This window comes from Lytechinus variegatus, chromosome 3 (assembly GCF_018143015.1).
Source record: "Lytechinus variegatus isolate NC3 chromosome 3, Lvar_3.0, whole genome shotgun sequence".
NCBI classification, from domain to species: Eukaryota; Metazoa; Echinodermata; class Echinoidea; order Temnopleuroida; family Toxopneustidae; genus Lytechinus; species Lytechinus variegatus.
In genome coordinates, this window is record NC_054742.1 from 34,499,232 (window position 1) to 34,520,848 (window position 21,617).

The window sequence follows — 21,617 nt, forward strand, 5'->3', positions numbered from 1 at the left end:
AAAGTTCGGTTTCCGAGTTGAAATATGTTTTGTATATTGACTTGACTTGATATTTTAACTCCATATTGAACAAGATATGAAATTCACCTAACAGGCAATACGAGCGCGAAGCGCGAGCGAAAATTTTATATTGACATGAAAGATTCTTTTTATTTTACAAGTCTTCTTATTTTATTCACTCATCTTCCTCCTCTTCTTCTTTCTCCTCTCTTTTCCCTCCTTTTTTCTTTCTTTCCCGTTTTCCTTTTTTTGCTCCGCCAATAGGGCCCCCTGGATCCGCCTATGCACTCTATACTGTAAGAGAAAGTATGTTGCACTCTGTAATTTCTCTAAGATACCTTGCATTTAATAATATTTACCATGTTCCCGAATACACGTGAATAAATGCCCTCTTATTATACTCGAGCAGTAAGCATGCGAACAAAAAATGAATGGACATGTAACTGAAATATTTTGAATAAATCCACTCTTTAAACAGTGGACTCAATAACATATCGTAGATAACCTTGGAAAGAGGCATCAATTTGACGCAATCTGACAAAAGCGCGCATCAGCATTTGGGCATTTAACATTGTCAAGCGTAATTTATACTGGATATCTGCATAAACCATGGGTTATACCGAAGGTTTTAAAAAAAACACATTTGTGAATTCGAGCCTAATATCAATTTGCGCCTCAGACCAATAAAAAAAAAATCATCACTATTTTTCGGGCATTGAAATCAGGACCATCACTCGGCAGACGGTGTAAATATGTTATTTTGACTGCCTCAAGTGAGTCGTCCCATCACCTTCACAATCGGTTATTACGTGCATGTCTTTAATATTTTTTTTTATTGTTTTCCAACATTTCTCCTCAAGCTCCCCTCCATAAGCATGAAAGGCGCCCTCTCCGTCTGTTAATAAATTTGTTCTTAGGCACGCCTCATGCACTGATCTGAATACTATCGTATCCAGATCAGTGGCCTCATGGGGTAACAATGCAAGCAAATAACCGGAGCAAATAAGAAACGACAAAATGTTCATTCCCTTGGCAAGTCAACTATATTACTGAAACATCCTCAAATTTGTCACTGTTCCTTTCTTTAATCTGCTCCTCTGCCTGGCCGCATTTTATGGAGCAGCACCTCTGAAAGGAGTCGGCCATGACAAACCTGTCCCGAGCAAACAGTCTCTGATAAACTGGAACCATCACACAGAGAAGACCTGAGACAGCATAGATGATGATTGTTGCCCAAATAGCACCGTTGTATGACCCTGTCTGATCGACACTCTTTCCTGCATACAAGAATAATGCCATATCATCTAAGAAAACGATTTATATGAATCTTCAACGTTGATGACAGTGAGAAAACAAGGTATATATTGAGTGTAGAGACCCAAACAGCAAAGAATACTAATAGGGTTAGACAAAATAATTTATCTAATAATTAACTACAAATCATATACGAAATGGCATTTTAATAACAGATATTTCAACAGCGATGCAAGACATCCTAAAGGTGACTTTTTTTCAAATCAAATAACATGGCTAAAAGAGCCAAGAGCCGGGTCTCTTGTTTAAAAGACCTTGTCTGTTTTCTTTTGTACAGTATAGACTTAAAATAAAAATCATTGGGGCAACCGCGGAGAGAGGGGGATACACATTCATAAAATCTAACTGTGAATTTTATTGGAAACATGCGTGATTTTTATTCATTTATATTTTCCTTTTTTGGAGGCGGATTACAAAAAAATTCAACTGCTGTTTTCGATCCCTTAATACATGTACTTAATTTTATATTTTTATCTATCTATTTATTTGATTGACTGACTGATAGATAGAAAGATAGATTTACTTATATATCTATTGTGAAAACCATTTCAGGCGTTAAAATGGGTTAGTTCAAACAAGAATATAAAAAATCGATAAAAAAATTACAACGTTCCAAGGTTTAACTATATTACTAACAGTAAATTAATCAAAAGGGAAAATAAGAGAATTGATGTACCTACCAAACACGGATGATATCAGATACCCAACCCCATGGAAACAGGTGACAAGAGTCCAAGTCTCCATACCCCTCTCAACTCCAAAGATCTGGTTACAGACTGAGTAAGGCAATGTGTCGCAAATACCGTTCACCAACAGCCCCATTACTTGATTTAGGGAAAGGGGAGGGAATAAAAATCATAAAGAAAATGCAAATTGCCATCAAATTTTCAATCAACTTCATGGTAAAATGTAGCATTATGTAAATATACATGCATTCATCAATCTATACCAACTTTTGAGCTTAAAGGATTAACAGATATTTTCTTTCCTGTTGCAATTACAGTTTATCTCTTGTTTATTGATGTTAACTTTGAATATAAAACATGTGTTTATTATTGCAATTAAGTCATCACTATCATTTATTATTATCAATGTTATTATTGCTGTTATCTTTACCGTTGTTATTATTATTATTGATTATTATCATTATTATTATTATAATCTTCATTATTATTATTGCTAATATTATTATCATAAATTTTATTATTATTACTATTATCATTATTATAAATTATCATCACAATAGAACCTACGTGTGATTATGATGAATATTTCGATCTCACTTGAGATGAATAGAAGGTAGATCGAAAGCGAGATTCCAACTCCAGTGGCGACCAAGAAAATGAAGATTTTTGGAAACGGGACCCGGTCACCAAAATAGGACAATACGAACTTTCCAAGGAGTGTGGATATCCCCATAGCCATGATCGCTTGTGCACCTTTCTCCTCCGTGAATCCCACGGACAAGAAGTATGGAACCTGACGATAAAAAAACCCAGGATACATACATACATACATACATACATACATACATATATATATATATATATATATATATATATATATATATGATTCTATACCGCGTTCTCACTCAGCCTCAGCCCGCGAGTCAGACCCGCGAGGCGAGTCTAACTCGCCTTTTCCCCCAATGTGAACGGAAATTACCAGCCCCGCTAGTCGAGTCTGACTAGCCTTTTCTTCGTCAGCAAAAAGGTAGACAATTTTAAAAATCTTAGATTTCCATCACGAACTTTTTTTTCACCTCAAAACACATATGACATTCATTACAGATACTATATGGGATGTTTCGTATACTATTCATAACATAATTCCTTAAAATACATCACATACATTTTTAATAAATCATTCCGTTTATAATCACAATACTCGCTCAAGTAATAAATTTCATTATCCCAAGGTTTAAAGACAAACTAAATTCACTAAGGCATTGTGACCCACGCATTTGGAATAATCTCCCCGATGGAAATACTCAACAACAATGACGTCATTTAAATCTATAAGTAAAAAAAGTATAATATAAATGAATATGCAAAACAATTTTTCTTCTTGCCTCATACATTTACCGCCCCCATATGTGTGTTTGCTGGTGTTGTTAATGTTGTGTGTACATTTTTGTTCATTGTTGTTATTATACATTTAATTTAATTTATTGGGAACTACTATTCACGAGATTTGTATTAACTTGTCTGCAGTTTCCCTTTTCTCTAATATTATTTGTCATTCCTTTACATATTGTACATATATATAATTTTTTAAGCTGAGAGAAAATAACTGAACTGATGAATATTTGGAATTAAGGTTACATCATATTTTTCTTATTCCAGTTCACTCGATGCAAACGCGATACTGGAAGAAAGTCTTGGCTCTTTTCTTTTTTTCTTTAAATGACTATTTTAGAAAACATATCAACAATTTAATGGACATAACGAACAAGGTCGTCGGAAAATATACTGCTAATTGCTTCCTTGAAGAAAGCTATAAAGGTGTTAATGGAAATCATTAAAAAGAATCAGCTTCCCTCAGTAGATTAAATAGCTTGTTATTTCCAATCTTGCACGTATCATTCTGAACAAAAAAAAATTACTGGGTCAAAAAGAAGCCGTGAATAGTGTATTGATTTTTTTATCGCCTGTTATATTTTATGGGGTTTAGCTTAATGTAAACATTTTTTTTAACAATCCATGACCTACTTGTGAAACAATGTCATGAAGTTTTGGTGAACAATATTCATTTTCATCACATATTCAATATAATGAAACCATCCGTGTTATTTGTAGAGTTTTCTTGACCCTGGACTCACGCCTCGTTTATACTGTATAAAGCTTAATTTCAACAATCGCTCCCTTAATCCCTCCTCAGTTCACTGTGCTTCATTTATAGCTGAATTATCCTCACTTTCGACCCGTTTTCACAGTTCACTGGACTTATGACTTGGCTAAATATACACGCCTCTACACCCACATCCATTTTAGGCGTATCGTTGTGTGTGTGTGTGGGGGGGGGATTAACCCTATTTATATAATTATTTTAATAGGCTGCATTCTACAAGCTCCGCATTTTAGCGGTTTCCTTCACATCTTGATTATAAAGCACATAGAAATTTTCTTTGTCTAAATATTGCCTACCATGTCCCTGCCGGGAATTGAGTCCGAGGCCCCGTCTATCTGACGATCAATCGGATCGGGGTCGCCCTAACCACTAACCCGTCTCTGTGGTCTAGTGCTTCGATTCCCGGCAGGAACATTTTATTTGCCATCACCAATTTTTCCAAAGGGCAGATAGCTTAGCTCTGGGGAACCTTGATTTAAGCTACGCCGATCACTGTTCTATTCATTTCTTTCACACTATCAAGATGTATGGAACAAAAAATAATGTTAATGTCGGAAATGGTAATAAACGAAATGAAATGGAGTAAGGAAAGAGGGAATACAATGAAGACGGTGCACCATAACCCCCCCCCCCCCCTTGAGCAGATTGTGAATATGCAGAAGATATATGTTTTCAAAGTACAATCAGTACTATGATAATGATTTGTGTATGCGACAATCAACCCTCAGGCTTTAGTGCAGGTAATAACTGTAACAGAAGATACAGGGAATAGAGATTATTTTCCTATAAGCGCCCTTATTAAATGGGATTACTTAAAAATTCGTAGTACAGTGTATAGGATCCTGTCTAATCTTGTTATACGCGGTCTTTGTACAAACCCCCTTCGAGGAGTTAGATATAAAATAAGACGTTATGAATGTCAATATACTTTTTTCCATTTCGAACTATGCTCATAAATATTGTTTTCATAATTTCATACCTACTTGAAGTGATTTGGAGACATAAACATATAAAACCGTGATGAAATGCACTGTGCTTTTTTTTTGAAAGGGCGATGAGTTGGAGCATATACCTAAATATTTCGTGAATTGCATGCATGTTTCAGATTAGTAAGAAAAAATAGCAATACATGTATGTGAAAATATGTGTTAGTTTATTATAACAGTAAACTGAATATGGCTATAGGGGATTATCATTAAGCAATGAAATTGAAAAGTCCATTGTAACCAACAATAAAGATATAATTTCAATATGAAATTTCCAGGATAAAATTGGCTAAACATAGTGGACTTCCCCACACATTAATTTCAACGTACCAAATCGACTTACCACATGTACATACACGAAAGAAGAACAAGCGCCATAACCAAAACATGCTATACAGAACAACCAAAGATCTGGGAAGGTCAAGACCACCAGAATACGCCAGAATAAGTTTCTCTTTCGACCCTTTCTTTTTCCATCATCTAATGTTGACTTCTCATTTCCATGGCAATCTGTATCTTTGCATTTTAGAGGTTCGCATTCTTCCCTCGAGTTCATCTCAGAAGTGCACGTTTTCTGCTCGATGGCTTCTTCGTTTGGTGGAAGACACTGTACTTCCTCTGCTGGAGCTGACTCCTGAACTGACTCCTCCATTATGCCTTCGGGGATGTTGATATTCTGCAGAATGTTCCTTGGTTGATCGTAAACGTAGGTCATCGGTAGCCCAATACCAAGAATGATGGCGCCCATAACACGGAGACTGTTTCGCCAACCAACGTTATTTACCAGGTAAAGTAGGAAGGGTCCCGTACACAACATGCCTGGGGAAAAAAGAAATTTCTTAATTATGTATTCACAGAGTATTTAGACCCATGAATGACGGTCATGAGATTGCTTTTCTTGGCGTATGTTCCTTTTCCCACTGTTATTGCATAAAACACGTATTCCAGACATTTCAACAATTTGCACTAACATTTATTTCTTTATCCCTATATAAGGTCGAATGATGAAGTATGTCATTTACCAATTGCTGAAAGCATAGTAGGTGAAGGGTTTTCTTACAAAATAATGATCGTTTTATAATAATTTTAATAATAATTTTCATTGCTGTTACTGCTGTTGCTGTTGCTGTTTCTATTACTGCATGATTCAGACAATAAGCAAGCGAAAATGACGTGACAATAAAACCGATGTGATACCCACTGAGAATCAAATATGACTTACCAATATTGGCACCGGACATGATGATAGAGACGGAACGGGTAGAGTTGAGGGCAGGAAAGTACTGAAGAGCTAGGTTAGTGCTACTCATGAGCTGAAATCCCGCTCCCAATCCGTATAGGATACTGAATGTGAAATACATGGCTTCGAGGACAGGCATGAATGAGGTCAAGATCACGGAGCTGAAACAAAGGATGATACCGATGACGATGACCACTCGGTTGCCAAATAGCTCGATGAGAGGATTCGCGATGGGTGAGGACAGACATGATATCCCAATGGCTACGGAGCCCACCCAACCTATTATTTTTTTATAAAAAAAATAAGGTGCAGAAGTTATTATCCAATCATTATACTACAACCGTATCATTATCACTATATATCTCACCGCCCCATCACCATCATGATTATTTCCAGTTACTTAATATTGCGCCTATCGTTTAGGCCGGCTGATAATTAAAGAAAGAGTCTTTTGATAAGTATTCAACAGCAAAACCAAGTGCAATCTAATTTAAATGGCAAAAGTCATGAAATAAAAACATATATTAAGGAGCAACATGACTTGTTTTGAGAAGAGTTTGCTATTGAAATGATTGAATCTGGTAGCCTGAGAACAGGTTCGATAGTAAATTTTATCGACGATGGTGACTCGAAGAAAAAATGACTTCACCACATAGATCTACTCTATATTAGTTAAACATAACTCCTGCAATTCAAACTCTGAAATAAATGACCTCAATTGAAAGATCCGAATTCCCATATCGGCCGGACTACCCCCAAGCACAGATCAAAGTAGCCACTTTAACAGCGCTTCATAGGACTTGGCTCTACATTGGACATGTTTGATGCCCTAAATTACAACTTCTTCCAAGAAACAATTCGAGACTGAGATTGGCCCTCTAAAAGAACTGCCCTCCATTCAAAAAAAGTATAAAAGCCAACTTGCAATTGACAGTGCTTTTTTCACCTGCACTATTAACACTTGTATAATTATGCACTTGAAGTAATGCAAAATTATGTCCATTGTTTGAAACAACGCATCCCAAACCTACAATTCAGATCTGTAAAATATGTTTTGATGAGAATCACCATAGACTAAATAAAAGTATATAGGACTAAACCTGACCTGCTGTTACGGTATTGGTACTAAATTCCTGTTGGAAAGTCACAAGGAGGATTCCATAGCAGTAAAGCATGTTATAGGTGACAAGGTTGACGATGAATCCAGCTGCAGTCACAACCCAACCCCATCGAGCAAGAAACCAAAGGCGCGTGCGTTCTCTCCTCACATTTTCAGCAGGACCTCCCATTATTCACAGTTGATGTGGTCACTTGGAAAATTCCGTAAGAAAACTTTCACACACTGTATTCTAAAAAAGGAGGATAACAAAGAAACTTATTACATGTATGTGTCATCTGTATCTCTTACAACAAGAATATGAAACTGAAATATGTAACTTACTGCTAATAAAATATTTTCGCGATTATTGGCACCGTCCCTCTATCATTACAAGAACTTTATTCCTCAGGACAGGCACTGATTGAGGGTCCGACTAAATACACAAATAATATGGCTCCTGAAAATGGTATTGTATCCAATCCGGCTGGATCCGCCACTGCCGGTAATTGATATCTCAGGTTGAACCATTTCAACCATCCATGTCACAAAGATTGTTGTGTATAGAAATTGATGAACTAATCTTTGAGCTTAGACAGGCTTCAACTCAACTTACATACCTCAGAGGGGAAGCAATTCTCCTTTATCTTACCGGAACGAAACTCTCATTACACGATTCAAGACAGGGCTTTGCTAATCATTTAACACAAACTTTTCAGACTTGACAGGAAGCTCTCTTAACCGATTGTTATTCTCTAGTTATGAAGTATAGTCATACATATATATATATATATATATATATATACTTTAACTTTTTATCGGCCTACATTTGGTCACCTCGCTTGCCAAAACTTTATACTAACTTTATCTAGATATCATACGAGCGTGCGATTTTTTGACAACAGTTCTAGGCCTAACTTATAAAGAACTAGCCAACAGAGTGTGACACATTGTACTTTCAAAAGCACCAAAATTTGGGGTGCCTTTATTTGTAAAAGTATACCAAATTTTATATCACAAATAATACAATTTTTCTACATAAACTAGAAGTAGATGCATTTTTTATATGTAAATATCTATTCATCGGTTTCCAATATTTATGAACAATGGTAATTGCAACATTCAGGTGAATTACTTATTTGTGAATAATGGAAAGTGAAATGTACTTATTTAAAAATAATGAAGTACATGTTGTCATTATCAGCTAATAGAAAGTGATTACTTATCATTATTTTATATCAATGAAGTACGATTCATTATACTGAATGTTTATGAGTGCAATGGACGAAATACTTAATGAAGTGAAAGATGAAATGATCCATTCAACGAGGCGTAGCCGAGTTGAATGGATCATTATTTCATCTTTCACCGAATGACGTATTCTGTCCATTGCACGAATGAAAAAACATTCATTATTTGGTTTATATGACACCTAAAAATTAGGGGTTTTTCCATACGAAATTTATGAATTTCGATGCAAAACATGCTCATGCAGTGCGAGTTCGGTGTGTTCATTGTTACGTCATTACAACATGCGCACTGCTGGTGCGTGAGCCTGGACAAAATCGTATGGATCCCAAATTGCATGATGAATGGATACAAAATTGCACGGTTGATGACGTCATTGCAAAATGGGCTGAATGAACGATATCAAACAACCAATCAAATCACAAGGATCTATCTAGGTGTCATATAATGTTTTCTATATACAAATAATTGATATTGGTGGACATATTAAAAAATGCATCTGCCTTAAAATAACAGGTGAAAGGTTGGCCCCATAGAGTTATATAAACCTAACTCTATATGGTTGGCCCTATAGTTTCAGGATCATTTAAATGCCCCCTATCAATCTAACAAAATTCGGGGTACTTAAGGTAATTGTTTTGAGTTACGTTTAGGACATATAACTATAACAAAGAACTGTTTCCGTCAATTTTTTTTACATTGTTTTTTTCTAATCTGTCATACTTTGAGGAGCCCGCAATATAAGCTTTGTTTGGAATGGGAATCTCCGTTTTCAGAAAGTATTAATCATAAAAAACAATCGTTTACACGTACTTTGTATGTAATCTTCTTATAACATTTATCTGTTTTAAGTCGATTTAATGAAATTGATATATTGTCTATGACATTGACTTGCTATTATTGTATTTACTTGGTTCATATTTTTTTATAAAATGAAATGAAGATGAAAATGAAACAAAAAAATGAATTTGAAGGACAAAAGTCTAACATATTCCTCAGACAAACAACTCCATGCAATAGGTAATTCTCATTTCATGAAGAAAATAGTGATCAAATAAACTGTTTCTTTATTGGTCTCCATAGCACAGAATCCTTTCATGAAATAATGATAGTACAGATCATTAAGTCAGTGGTATGTGCTCCCGGGTCTGTGCTGAGTTTGACGAAGTGTCTTTATGCACATGCCGAATTCCCCAAAATAAATAAGACCTACAGAATAAATATTACCTGCTTTATTCATAGTTTGCGCGTCCTTGTGCAATTCTGCCCCAAAATAAACAATTGGATCCAGATTCGATGAATTTGAAAGATAATTTGACATCTTTATTTCGGAACTTCACTACAGGTTTGTGAACACAACAAAAAAATGGCTTCGTCCCACGGTCTACTACTATTATAAAGATTGATCCCCTCCCTCTCTTTCTCTCTCCTTCTCATGTCACTATATTGTACATGTAATGTAACTATTTTTGTAAAGCGAAATTTTAAAGGGGTTGCTCTGGACTGAAAATAACTATATCTAGTAAATATAGTAAAATACGCAGAGAAAAACGCTGAATATGATTTGTCAAAATCTGATAACGAAGTTTAGCCAAATTTAGCAAAATTTTGACCAATTCTATGCAGGTTATGATTAATATGCATTAGAAAGATCTCACGTCCCCACTGTCCTCTTTCTCATATTATTACATCAAATCATGATTAATTCATATTTTTAAGGGTTTGTATGTGTCTCCATGAGTTGCAGCAATGATTACCTTACAAACTAAATCTGTATCGTCAATTATTTTTGTGGAGGGAACGCTTGAGTGAAAAGATTTTCCTAATATAATATTAACAATAATGATTTCATAATTATAACGAAATACATGTACAAAAAAGGAGAGACGTGATTATCATAAGCTTGCTCATTACATATTCATGTGTACATGCTTATCGTGCAAAACTTAAGAAATATCACAACTTTGTTATTTATTGTCCAATGTAGATGAATTTTCATTGTTTTGTTTCTCTTATATTTCCTTATCTGTTCAAATCACATTCGTGTCATATACAGTACTCCTTTGATTAACTCTTTTATTAAACTTCCGATTTTGAAGAAATTTCCAACATTGCGATTGTTTAATATTTCTCTTTTTATTCAAACCCACTGTTTTGTTGAAAGGGACTTTCCCTTTTAAGTGTAAAATGATTCCACACAAAATGACAATACATTTCTTTCAAATAGATCGTAATATGATCTGAAAAATAAGTTTTTAAAGGCCGTGTTAATGCTTCCACTTTTCAGGCAAAAATCAGCGTTTCCATTCGTGATTAGTCCATGCTTATCGTAAACTCACAAAAAGGTGCGTCTGTTAACGTCGTTTTACCAGAATCAGGCTTTCTGGGGAAGTATAAACAGAACCATGATCGTAAACGTGTTTAAATGACGTCATTTGGTACATGCTTCCGGTGAGATGAATATCTGCAGGCAAATACAGTTGCATTGCTCCATGGTCACATGTTATACCTCCATGGAATTACCTCTCATCTTCCTTGTTACCATTGCATGTGTGATAATTATACTATCACTAGTATTATTCTTCCAATTTGTCATCACGATGAATGTTGAGGGATTTACAAAAAAAAATCCTGGAACATGACTTAAAATGAGGAGACATCTCCAGATGCCCCAGTAGCATATATATGTTTATTATTTTGTTGTGTATACTTTAATATTCTGTATTTTTTCTCACGATTAATCCCCACCATGGTGGAAATTATATGGCTGGCTATGTCAAGTAGCTCCATGCAATGACTAAAATATCGGAAATTGTTCGATGTTTATAAAATAATAAAAGTCGACGTACCTTCCCCATACCAACAGTCGGGAAAAAATCTTTCGAAAAAGGGCGCACCCAATTTGACCCCGCTTTCCTGCTCAACGAAAATTACGATGTGAAGCCAGCTGGAGTTCGTGATTTCGCCTCTGAAAAGTTCAGCATAAACATCAATCCCAGAACCACGTTTACGATCAGAGTTTTGAAACGACGTTTTAAAACGCTGATTCCAAAGACCTTAAAACTTGACCTAATACCAGGTAAATAACTGGCTCCATTGGAAATTTACGATGAAATATAAGGACTTAATTATCTCTGATATTATTCTCATTTACATTCAGAGTTCGCCATGGCTGGCCAACCGCATATAAGCAACAGATTTACCATTCACGTTATATTGCCAATTCGTCTATTGTCAACTTGTCAACTTGTCCACTCTTCAAATTGTTTGACTTCATTTAGTCCAATACCATTTCGTCCATCAACATTAAGTCTAACAACCATTTGGTGCAATAACCATTTTGTCCAATAATCACTTCGTCTAAGCACCAGTTCGTCTACGACCATTTCGTCTCATAACCAGTTAGATTTATACCCATTTCATTTTCATTAATTTCGCTCAATAATCCAATCAGACCAAACGGTGTATGGACCAACTAGCTATTAGACGAAATGGTGAAAGGATAAAATGCAATTAGACCCCGAGGATAGTGGACGAACTGATATGGTAGACCAAATGAAGTAGACGAGTTGGTGATTGGACGAATTAGCATGAGACCAATTAAAAATAAACCCCCTTCACGCCTTGCCAGTAGTTCATTTTCACCCTTTTTGACAAACCCGTTCTCCCCACAGTTCCAATGCACCCCCCACCATTCCAGACGTCAGTTCTCGATCGCAAAGTCCCAATCAAGAGAAACCACAAATCGTGATAATTAAGTACATGTCCTATGAGAAAATTGTCATTGCCCCTTGTCATAACTTTCCTACGCAGTTGCCACTTACAATAATTTTTCAGTCTTTAGGGATCTCAAAATATCCCTAACTTTCTTATTGCTTGTCAGATTTCTTTCAAACTTTCACCATTCTGTTTATCTTGTTTTTTTTTTTTATTTTCCAACACAACATTTTATGACCAAGGTTGGATTCCCCCCTTTAAGCTCCTCATTCATTTCAGATTTGGGGCTGCACACCCCTACCCTTTCCAAATCCAATTACCCCCCCCCCCCGGATTATACGGTCACCAAATAACCTAAAATATTTTCTATTCCCAATGGAGATTTTTAGTTTACAAAATTTTCTTCATTATTTGGTTAACATTTCACAATGCATAAATCCGAGTCTGCGAATGAACATAAGATAATTATGATAATTATGATATATATTTATGCATACATGAAAGTGTAGCCCTATATTTTCTCTCGATGGAAATTAAGTCGATATTTTTGTTGACGAGCCCCCCCCCCGAACTCCTCCCACCCTCCCTCCTAAGTAACCCTCTGTTGTCTCTCTTCGACCCCCCCCCTTTTTTTTGACTGTCTACATGTCACTCTCTGTCTTGTCTCCCATGCATCCTTTTTCAAGTGATTCCTTGTCCGGGTTCCCATCTTCTCCGTCTCTGTATATATCGCATCCAGGGAACTCACATCTGCTGCATCTGTCTGACCGTTCAATCTAGTCTGTGTGCACAGACTCAAATTTGACACCTTAACCAATTATACAATGTCTACAGCGAAGACCAGCTTTTAAACGTACTCCTGTCTTTGCTGGCAGCCACACTCTAAAAACAAATCAGTCAAAAATGACTGGTTAATAGGGTCAGCTGGGAGCAACTGTTATTCTAGTCATATTTGACTATTTTCTAGTCATATTTTACTAGAAAAGAGTTATTTCTGACTAGAATATATGTCAGAGATGTGAATATCAGTGATTGCCATATCAGTTGCTCCCAGCTGACTACTGGTCTAGTCAATTTGACTGATTTGTTTTGAGAGTGCACCTTACATAGTGAATTTAGTCTCACTTCTTCAGACTCTCCATTATGCACTACGCGAATTGCGAAACCAAAGTTCTGCGCCTACAGACTACGTCCAAACCGTCGGGCTATGCGCGAAAGTAATCTTATTACAAAAGAGAGGTCAGGCTTGTAAATATAAGTCACCAAAACATGGAATAAATATAATTCGCATTAACATGTCTTCCTTTTTTGTATACCAGGGACACTACTAAAAGCAGACGCTGAAATTCTGTAAATAGTACTGAATGTCGGCCTCAATCCGGGCCTTGATCAATACTGTCTGTTACTCGAGTGAATGGATACTAATAATGGAAGAGCCAGTCATCCATTTATCACGGAGCGAAATTCGAGACGTTATTCCAGACACAGCGGTCCAAAATCAATAAACAACATATAATATAGCTTGTATAGTGTTCCCTGTTGATAGTGGACCTCTGCATTTTATAGGTCCACATAATTAAACATACAAAGATAATACTGAAATTAACAGAGAACAGCTAGACGATGCATAATTTAGAGTGGAACAATGAAGATAAAAATACATTAACAATCCCGGGTTCATATTAAATACAGTTTAGATATTGCAGCAAGTAAATATGAACTAAAGCGATTTCCGGAGTACAAAATATGGCTGCCGAGGAAAGAATGAAATAGCAAAATGAACTTGACATGGTAATCTGATCTTTTCCTTGACTATTTAGCAATATGTCTCGTGGCCAAAAGGACATTGACGTGAAAATGGAATACTTATAGGCACCTCCAGGTTATGTCAGTAAGTATTTAGTAAAAGTTGATGATTTCTATTGCGAAACCAGCTAACCTATCAGTCTAATTTGTATTAATAATATGATGAAATGTAATAGACTTACAATAACAAACAGATTAAAAAAAACATCAAGCTATTCTCGTGATAGGCCTTGGAGATGATAATCTTTAGAGTCCCCGGGGAAATTATAATTTCTCTCTAATAACATATTCGGTTTGTGTAATATCCATGGGTGGCTATCATAGAGCCGACAAATTTTGATGAAAATAATATTGAAGCCTACAAAATACATATAGATAATTACAATTACCTTGCTGTGTGCTATTTCCATCTAAGGCTCATTCTACTCCGTCCCTCTGCTTCTAACAAATCCGTTGACGACTGGGTTTCCATAGAGGTCATTTGCTTTGGACTTGATAATGCAGTATGATATAAGAAATACTTGGCTGGTTTATCACACACGAAACAAACGTCGATCATATACAAGCAAAATAATACAATTTCAGTGCGATTAATCATGCGAGTCGACCAGGGACAATGCACGATATTGCATGCGCAAAGTAGACTTTAGAGAGCTATGCCAGCACAAAACTACTATTGGCTGTACGTGGATTTCCATGGATAGATCCATGGCATTTCTCAACGAGAGAGTAGATTGTAATACTAGTAATGTCACACTCGATCGAATTGAGAGTGGGGTATAGAGCGCCGTGGCGCCACCCACCCCACTCTCAATCGCTGCAGCGACTTGATGTAACCCTCACGAGTGTGACTGGAGATGCACATCGAGCATCTCTTACTCCTCATCCAAAATTCGTTTATCAATCATTGGATGAATTTACTTTTGATCTCATATAGAAAGGAAAAAAAATAATGAGAATATATTAAGTGATTTTAGACTATAAGCAAGGGGGATCAAAGATGTCAAATTTTCCTGCGTAGGTAAAAGCACCGCGAATAACTTGGTTTCGGAAACTAAAGATGAAGACATGACACGGAACAGTACTTTAATTTTGTCACTAAATATTTTGGTAGATGTTTGATGATTTCGTGTGATTAAAATCATACGGACATATTAGATGAGTTGGTATATAATGAGAAGTACAGAGTTTGGCGAAGTGTCGATTTTCAATAAGAAGTTAATTCGATACAGAGGAAGTTGTATACAAGAGGAGAGGTTGTCCGATAAGGGAGTTTGCACATCCAAACATATTTTGGAAAATAATGATAAACTAAAATGTGTCAGACATTTTTTTTCAATTAAAATTCAAAGCGAATGGCATTGAAAAACTCAAGCATATCCATGCCTGTTTGCCTGTTGTTATATTAGAATGGAGGAAAAAGCCGTTGTGGAATGGTCTTTACTTTAATTGGGAATTAAACAACTAATATAATGTATTTAAAATCAAAATAATTATACGTACAGCTGTTAAAAGAGAGATGAATTTAGACCCTCTTTTTTAAGAATTAGAGTGGATTATTCAGTGCGTATCAAAAAAGTTTAATGCTGTAAAATCATAAATTTGTAACATCCTGAAGCTTTTTCCTCATTGGTACATATCTCTTCAAGCAAATGGACCCCTGAACCCCTTTTGCAAGCAAACTGAAATGAATCCAATCTATTTCTAAGGTTATTTTTTGTGCCACTTTTATTCACGTTTTCATGTGAATTTCAAATGTTCTTCTTTTTTTCATCAGAGCAACTAAAAATTAGAGGTTTTGAGACAGAAAACAATAAAATTTATGAACTATGGACCTAACCCCTTTTGACAAATGAGCTATTCCCAAGAGTTTGTTTGCAAAAGGGGTTAGGTCCACTCCAAGAAAATATTTTTTTAGTCTCCCGTATTGCAATATTTTTAGGCAAAACTAAATTTTCATGATACCCTACCATGAGAACATAAAATTGGGTATAAAAGAAATCTACCATTCTTCATATTTTTTTTAAATATTATTTTCCAATAAAAAAATTGTGTGGACCTAACCCCTTTTGCAACCAAACTGAAATGGACCTAACCCCTTTCGAAAAAAGGTGATTTTTCTTTGCCATTCTAGATCACTATTTAATGTGAATTTGAACGTTTCTTTGGTATCATCTTATAGAGCTACTAAAAATCTATACATTGAGACAAGAAAATCAAATTTGATGAAAAATGGACCTAACCTCTTGCAAGTGAGCTCTTCATAAAATATTACGTGAAAAATAAGCTTTTTTAAAGCGCAAACTTTTTATTGATACGCACTGTATAAGGAAGTAGAAATAATTTTTTTTCAGACGAAGACATAAAACACACTCAATAGTAGACTAAGAGGGTTACAGTATAAAGTTTTACACAATTTAATGTACACAAACCATCACCTTTTTCTGCTTTGGCCTTGTCGTATGTAAAATATTTGTTTATTTATGTTACTACGCTTTGCCTGATAAAGCCTCAAATTTACATGTAGGCCTATATTTACATGTATGATATTGATGATTTTTGTTGTAATCTTGATTCTGTTTTCATCAGGTCACTGATGAAAAACAGCATTTTGCTGATTTTCGTACCTGACTAAATACATTCTAATACATAAATGAATAAATAAATTGAAATAGGTAAATAATTAAATAAAATAAATAAATGAATAAATTAATAAATTCAATACTTGTGAATTTTCTAAAATAAGTGGGAATGTGTGCGAAATATTTAGATTTGGAAATACACGATTTTAGTTGGCAGGACTTTTTTTATAGGAAAGCAGGATACAAATCAAAGGTAACGCATTTAATAAATCATGTTTTAAGTCTGGTTATTTTATCTTATGTACAACCAGAGAACCACCTTCAATAAATGAAATAAAAAGAATAGTATTATATGGGTTCAAAAAGAAGCAAAGAAACTGGCTACACTGAGGGGGACTCTTACACTATTTTTTTTTCTAAATGGGTTAAGCTTTAATATATTAGACCAACAATGCTGAGTAAGATATATACAGACACTGAGTTCAGATTATTCCCCGCTTACCGTGACATCCCCAGTGGGTTTTTTGTGTGATTGGTCTCATCATTAAGAGATTTGAGGTTAGTATTCTGTTGCTTCTTGTGATTGAGCCAACCACTGAAACTTTCCTGTGTAATAAACCTGGACAGTTTGTGTAATCCCATCTCATTTTCCTTGGTATTTCTTTTGTCATTTTGTGACTTTGGATTATGAAACCAATTGATATGAAGGGTTTTAACCTCTCTGTGATTGAACCAATCTCTTAATTATTGGCAAGACCCTGTCTCCTGTATATTTTTGATTGATTCAGATCAGTATCAACTATGGAATGCTAGCTATCCAATTTGTCATCCAACAGGCATTTTGTAATTGTCTTCAAGCTGTGCTTGTGTACTTTATATTTAATAAACCAATTTTCATTAATTCTTCTCTCATTCCATATTCCTTAAAAACAACAACAATCATATAGTCAAATAAAGAAAGACACAAAGAAAATGGTTGTTTATGAAAAATGCCACATGTTCGCATGTAATTGCTTGAGAACTACTCAAAATGAAAACATGCAGATAGATTCAAAAGCTCTGACCACATCACAATATTGGGCTGCAATCACTGGTACCACTAAGCCAGTAGACATTTTATTCTACATGTGCATATCATAATTATTACTGTCTCTCTCGCATCTTTCTCTCTGTCTCTATTGCTCTCTTTCTCCTCACAATTCCAGGATAACCTTATCTACATCTATAAAGCAATATACAAAATCTGAATTCATTAACTATTCTCTTGCTTCAGACTTTTCCCATTCAAATATTTACAATAAATTTTCCAAGATGGATACATCAACAAGCGATCATGCCCAGTAATAAGTGTAATTTCAAAAGAAGGGAAAATGGCAATATTTCATCTTGAGATCTTGATAATGGGCATATACATAAAAACAATTTATCGTCTGTGTTTGGTGAATTATACTAAAATGTTCAAGTTTCTATCAACCTATTCATATAGAATGCGAGCTGTCTCCATTTCTGTGCAATTTCTCAATTCAAGAGATCATTCACACATTTTCACTGGTGTTGACTACTTTCTTGCCTGCTATCCTTTCAATCACTAGATCAATGATAGGTGACTAGATTGTCTCTTGTCTTTGATTCAGTCATCTGCATGATATTTGGCAGCACAAGAGGAATGCACAACTGATCTCTCGAGAGGTCACAGGAGTGGACTAAATCTTGCATTCAAAAATAATAGGTTGGTAGAAGTTTGAACATTCAATCACCCTCAACTGATGAAAGTTTTATGTATTACACAAAATGGCTTGAAAATTGATAGAATACCAGGATACATGGCAGGTCACTACCAAAAATAATGAAAAGGGGATTACTTCCCATTCAACAGATGAATGTAGCAACTTATACATGTAAAATTCCTACCAGTCAGTCTATAGAATACCGTCCCCAACCCTTACTGATGTAGCTAACAGGGCTCAGTATACTGCAAAATGAAGCAATATTTATTACACTTATCAGTTTGGAAGCATAATAATAGCACTTCTGTTAACAATCTCACACAATCATCAAATTTATACATTAAAAAAAGTTTGAAGACACTTCTGTAAATTAGGTTCAATCAAGACATGATTATACGAATGCACAGATCAACTGGTATGAATCTGAACACTTCACAAGGGCAACGTAAGGATAAACAAATCAACATATTTACAGATCATTCTTGTCCTTATTGTGCTGAAGTGCGACCAACTCAAACTCTCTCTTAAAATATCTTTAAATAAGCCCTGGTAAAGTACAACTGAAAGACACACATAAAAAAAGATGAGTTGATTTTAGTTTGTCCATATTAGAACACCGGAGACCACAAATACATCTAGGACTATACATTTTTATACAATGGTGAAAATGGGATTCCAAATCAAAGCAACTCACATTGCGATGATCTTTCTTCCCCTCGCTCACTCGTTCTCTCTCTCCTTCTCTCTCTGTATCCGTAAGTAAATTGTTTGAAAATTTCTCTATGTTAAATATGTATCAATTTACACTTTGTACAGTTTTGTGATGAAAAACATGAATGATCATGATTACTTTAAACAGAAATACAATTAAGAAGGCAAGTTAATTTCATCCTATTTCATATCGAAGCAAGTTCACCACACATGGTGCACCAAAGCTAAACCATAATTATCTGTTCACAGTTGCGCAAATAAGACTCATGACATCATAATTAAGTTATCATTATGTAATGAGTTCGTTCACACAATTTTGGACTACTTTTTTTTAATCTTGAAGCATACAATGCACATTTATACTCATAAGTGGTACAATTTATCTTGTCACACTGCATTGTTGTACTTTGTTGTATCATGTGTAAACGAGACTTGGGAGATATCTATTAGTGCACCTCAATAAATCCATACAATTTTAAACAATGTTTAATACAAATAAAGGAGAAGATGTCCCCCACTTAAAATGTGTAAATACATGTATCTCACATTAGCAAGATCTCCTACTTCTTCTCTTTCAAGAACACAAAGTTTCATAAGAATTGGAAGTATACACAATTAGCTTGCGATATCTTCTCCATCAATGTATTCATATTTCCCCAATATTTACTTCCGTAGGTAGTTGAAGACAACCACTCCATTTTCATTGACAACAAAATATGTGTTAATTTGATGTTGCTCCTTAGCTTGTTCTGGATGATCAAAATGCCTTTTTGTTTTCATTCATTGTATTACTTTTAAGGGGTGTGGGTGTACAGAAGGGGTCAGTTTATCATATTTAATGCAATCACAGCATTATCTTTCCATTCATAAAAAACATAAACAAGAAACACTGAACAAAATAAAAAGTCATACCACTGTCTAAAATTGATCAGAAATATCTCAATGAACTTTTTCATGTATGAGAATACTTCAGACATTCATTTGTAAGTTAAATAAACTGAACCTACTATAGAATAATCTCTCACAACAGCTATAAATAAATACACAGAGCAGACAGCCATGTAAAAAGATAAAAGCTCCTCACTATTATTCCAAAAAAAAAACACCTGAATTTGTTGCATCTGTGTTTGTACAATAGACACTGCTGAATTCAGAAGCTTCATCATAGTCAACATCCAAACTCTAGAATCTGATACAATGCCTTGCTTTTTGTGACACAAACAATCGATCACTTACATCTATTAACACCTTATCTACCATTGTTCTTGCAATATTAATTCATGATGAATGGTGTAAAAAGGTACACTATAGATGGTTACTAAGCCATACTGATAACATTTTAATGTGTCGTGATGGCCTGTACACAAAGCACTAGAATACTATTTACCATAGACCATTAATGGAGATATCAAGTATACCATTCACATTAAAATCATTGCTGACAATATTAACAAGCTACAGTCAAGAGTTTGGATAATATTGTTTTTAGAACAAATGAAATGTTAAAATTGGCCATGAGGTAAACAATCTGTGTTAACTGCTCCCCCCCCCCCTTCCTTAATATACAATTAATCAGTTGAGAATTTTTTTATTTCTTTAACCAAAGATTCATCATCTGTAATGAATGACCATGATATAGAGAAAGGATAGGTATTGTAAGGTATGATAATTGGTAAGCAATCTCGAGATACATAGTGATGTTAGGCATGCAGAAAAGAACCATAAAGAGTTACAGTGACCAAAAACAGAAAAAAAATGAAATGTAAACATAAAAAAAAACAGCCAGCATGAGCATGGAAGCAGAGGAAAATTTCACATATTTTTCCTTTGGCTAATTTGATGAAGTTTTTACTACCATGTAGGCAAATGGTAATGCTGTAGTTAAGTTCTATGTGTTGCATGTTTCAGATAAACTTACATTTATGATTCAATATTATCCAAACTATTCTTTAAAATGGAGTAAAAAAAAACATTTGAATTGCCTTATCAATGGCATAACTCGATAATCAAATACATGCAGTAATTAAAACTTTAAGTCATCCAAATAATGACATCTTGAACCATCTGGGAGTTCATTTTCCCAACAGATATGTTTGTGTCGGTGCGTAAATGCATATAATGTCAATCATTTCTTGGTCATAATAACAAATATCTAGACGATTTGTAAGCCATATGTAAATATTAATTCAAACCTTTGAAAATAATTTTTCAGTTTTACCACTTAATTGATCTCTATTGTTAAACTGCTCTGGAATAGTCAATATATTATCATTTTAAAAATTTAGACCTTACAAACTTAAAAGCATGAATTAATGTGCATATTAAATAATCCACTCTCCT

General features: G+C 34.9%; 1 protein-coding gene across 2 annotated transcripts; it reads right to left on the reverse strand.

Annotated features, from left to right (window-relative positions):
• Positions 1 to 238: 238 nt before the first annotated feature.
• Positions 239 to 15,028, reverse strand: LOC121410849 (monocarboxylate transporter 12-like). 2 transcript variants are annotated; one of them, XM_041603182.1, is made up of 7 exons: positions 7,832 to 7,959; positions 7,496 to 7,739; positions 6,373 to 6,669; positions 5,494 to 5,969; positions 2,568 to 2,793; positions 1,995 to 2,138; positions 239 to 1,277 (listed from the first exon to the last, which is right to left on the reverse strand). In XM_041603182.1, exons 2-7 carry the CDS (start codon positions 7,677 to 7,679, stop codon positions 1,042 to 1,044), a joined length of 1,563 nt encoding a protein of 520 aa, XP_041459116.1. In that variant the 5' UTR covers positions 7,680 to 7,739; positions 7,832 to 7,959; the 3' UTR covers positions 239 to 1,041. The 2 variants fall into 2 exon arrangements, with proteins under 2 accessions (XP_041459116.1, XP_041459115.1); XM_041603181.1 differs by lacking the exon at positions 7,832 to 7,959 and adding an exon at positions 14,647 to 15,028 and having other exon boundaries at positions 240 to 1,277.
• Between the last annotated feature and the right edge of the window lie 6,589 nt (positions 15,029 to 21,617).